The sequence below is a fragment of the Schistocerca gregaria genome, unplaced genomic scaffold (assembly GCF_023897955.1).
Source record: "Schistocerca gregaria isolate iqSchGreg1 unplaced genomic scaffold, iqSchGreg1.2 ptg000994l, whole genome shotgun sequence".
Classification (NCBI taxonomy): Eukaryota; Metazoa; Arthropoda; class Insecta; order Orthoptera; family Acrididae; genus Schistocerca; species Schistocerca gregaria.
Genome location: NW_026062344.1, coordinates 1 through 3103, shown reverse-complemented (window position 1 = coordinate 3103; position 3103 = coordinate 1). Strand labels below are relative to the sequence as shown.

Below are 3103 nucleotides of genomic sequence, written 5' to 3'. Positions count from 1 at the left end.
CTCCAACTCCTCCACCACCCAATGCGCCTCCCCCCCTCAAGACTGCCCCGACTCCCCCTCAGCCACCGACTCCGAAGACGACAACTCCGAATCCTACCCCGAACCCACCCCCTCCACCAACCCCTCCACCCTCCTCGGCGAGGACATCTGGACCCAATTCGAGCTCTCCTACTCCGCCCTCCTCTCCCTCCGATCCCCCCAACTCCCAGACCACGTCGACACCGACATCTTCAACTCGAAAATCAAAATCGACGACCCCCCCTCTAAACCCACCTGAAAAAAAAAAACTCGTGTACCCAAATGCTCCGAAAAAAATTCTATATGTACACTTTTTTTTCCACCCAAACCCTCTTTTAAAAAAAAAAAACTCCTTTTTCTTTCACACCCACCTTCCCCCTACCACGCCACCCAATGCTCCTCACCTCTCGCCACCTCTCCAAACGCCTCGGCCACCCCCGCTCGTACTCTCTCGACCACTCCCCCCTCTCCTTCTCCCTTCACCACGTCAACCACCGCCACCTGGACCAAGTGAAGAGGGACCGCTTCGGCGAAGAACTCGAACTCTTCAAAAAACGCTACGAAGAACCCCTCGTCAAGCTCTTCGAACTCTCTCAACGCCAAAAAAACCTCGCGCGTAAAACCCTCCGCAACCGAGCTTCCGCCAAAGACTATCGCTCTCGCTTGAAGATCCGGCGCGAGGCCAACGCCAAGAAATTACAAGACGACGACGACGACCAAAAACTCAAAAAAGGAATCGAACTAATCCTAGACAAAACTGAGCCTTCCATGACCAAATTCCTATCTGGCACCGACCGAGCAAAAACCCTATTCGATCACGGTAACCCCCTAGAAGATCTAGACATGCGCTTCGACGCCTTCGACCTAGAAGGTAAACTCTCGAAATCCTGGTGTCCCGCAGGATACCTCCGCGCAGAATTCATGCAACAACGATTCAAAACTGCACCCGACAGATGGCGATTCGAAAAACACCTCCCGTACGCCGAATGGATAAAGGTCATCAAAAGCGACCTGCTCAACGCCGGGCTCCCCACTCCCGAAGAAAACGAACAAATCAGCGAATTCCAACAACAACTCGAGCTAGAGTTCGACCAAGTCGAACTTCCCGCCCTCACTGAAAAAAAAGGTATCGTAAAAGAACACTCTCACTCCACCTAACTGTCATCGTCAATTCACACCTTTTTTTTTTTTAGCCGCCAAGTACACGCCCGTCGACATCGACAGCCCAGCGGTCTCCGAGCCGAGCTACCGCCCCGCCGCCCCCGAAAAGACTCGGAAACCCATCGTCTATTTTGAGCAAAACTGTCCATTCGTGATAGAGACCAAAGAAAAACGTCCTGCTAAACACCATCAAGGCGCACACCGACCGCATTCGAGTCGACTTCTACCAAAGAAAGGTCAAACTCTACATCGACGTCCACCGACTCGGCCTGCCTAGCGAGGTGCTGAATCGACTCCTCCAGCTAGTCGGCTCTCACTACAACCCCAGTACTCGCATTTTGAAACTCGTCAGCGCAAAAAAAGCCGACTGTCAAAGAAAACATATCAAACGTCTTCAAGATTACTCGGGCGCTTCTCAACGAGGCCTGGAAGGCCGATCTCAACTACATTCCTCCAACCGCCGACCCCCTGTCGCCCCATCAACTCATAGAAATGGAAATTGCTCGCAACGACAAACAAGAGCTAACAACGTTCGTCAAGCCGAGACAATATGTCCTGTTCCGCCTGTCGAACCTGCCGCCCCTCGAAGATTTTGAAAAGGGGAGAGAGGCGACCAGAGAGCTGGCGCAGCAAATTTTGACCTGTTTTATAGATTTGCGGCAACCTCACCGCGAAAAAAAAAAAAAAAATTCTTTCGGTTGGAATTAATTTGGCTGCTTCGAAAACATTTGATTCCAATATCTTTCCTCTTCTTCAGGAGTCAGAGTTTGATAGAAGTGAAAATCAGTAGGTGGCTCCGATCGGTAAGTCCCCACACCGACTGCCCCTCCGGACGGTAACTGTACTTTTCGAGCATTTTCGTTGACTTCGTCGATAATAGCCTTTTCCGCGCGCAAGAACGTGATTTTGGTTAGTCCAAGCACGCCGAGTGGGACCGAAGTGACAGGCTGCGCGAAACCCTCAGGCGTACTCGTTTTTTTCCGTGGGTCCGACATGAGATTGAGTCTAATGCAGGTTGAGAATCTAGTCAGATAGGGGACGCACTCCGTCCCGTGGCCCTCCCTGTAGATTCCATTCCAAACTCCGCGGGTCCTAGGAAAAAGGGGGGGTGAGGAACTTCTAGGTGTCGAGAGAGCGAGGGGAGCCGAAGGGAGAGCGCCGTACCGTAGCACCAAATCAATTGCTTTGCATATTCGTAGCAATCGAGCTGACCGAAGTCGTTGGGCAAGCGAACGCCGCGCAGCCGAGCATCGGAGGCGAGAGGCGCGTTCTCCATAGACTGGGACGAAGGCCGCATTGACAACCTAGTACAAAAATTTTTTTGTAAAAAACCGTCCCGATTTTTTTTTTTCCTTCACCGCGCGGCGAAGAACTCGTCGCGAATCTGCGGGAGCGCAAACGCGCTTCACTTCTTTTTTCTTGAGTATACAGATGTCAATGTCGTCGTCGCAGAAACCGATCGTCCATGTCGCACTTCCCGACTCTCGATGTGTCGAACAGGTCGTCGATGCGGTCCCAAAAGGTCTGCGTGAAGTGCCTGTGCTCGTAAGCGATGATGACCGTCGAGTTCTCGTCGGTCAAGTCCGAGAGAGTCTGAACGAGGGAATTCAGAGGGAAAATAGGAGAAATGCAGTCACAAAACAATCACCCAGCTAAACGGACGAGGACAGACAGGAGCGCCCATCGAGCCTCGAACCCCACTCGAGCTCACATACAATGCAGCGCTCCAACGCAGGAATTTGTTTCAGGTTCATCTGCACGTTTTTCTCGAATAATCGGTAAAACTTGTACTTGATCGGTCAACACATACTGCGACGCGTCTTTCATGATTTTTTGCACATGCGATTCCCGCGATCCCCGTTCCGACCCCAGTTCCACGATAGTTTTGTCCTTCCAAATTCCTCTGTATCTGTCTCGCGTGTGT

At 51.8% G+C, this 3103-nt stretch overlaps 1 protein-coding gene across 1 annotated transcript; it reads left to right on the top strand.

The window, feature by feature from the left end:
- The first annotated feature begins 387 nt into the window (after positions 1 to 387).
- On the top strand, positions 388 to 2833 carry LOC126326560 (uncharacterized). Its single transcript, XM_049995715.1, has 2 exons — positions 388 to 1144; positions 1212 to 2833. Exons 1-2 carry the CDS (start codon positions 412 to 414, stop codon positions 1454 to 1456), a joined length of 978 nt encoding a protein of 325 aa, XP_049851672.1. The 5' UTR covers positions 388 to 411; the 3' UTR covers positions 1457 to 2833.
- Positions 2834 to 3103: the final 270 nt, after the last annotated feature.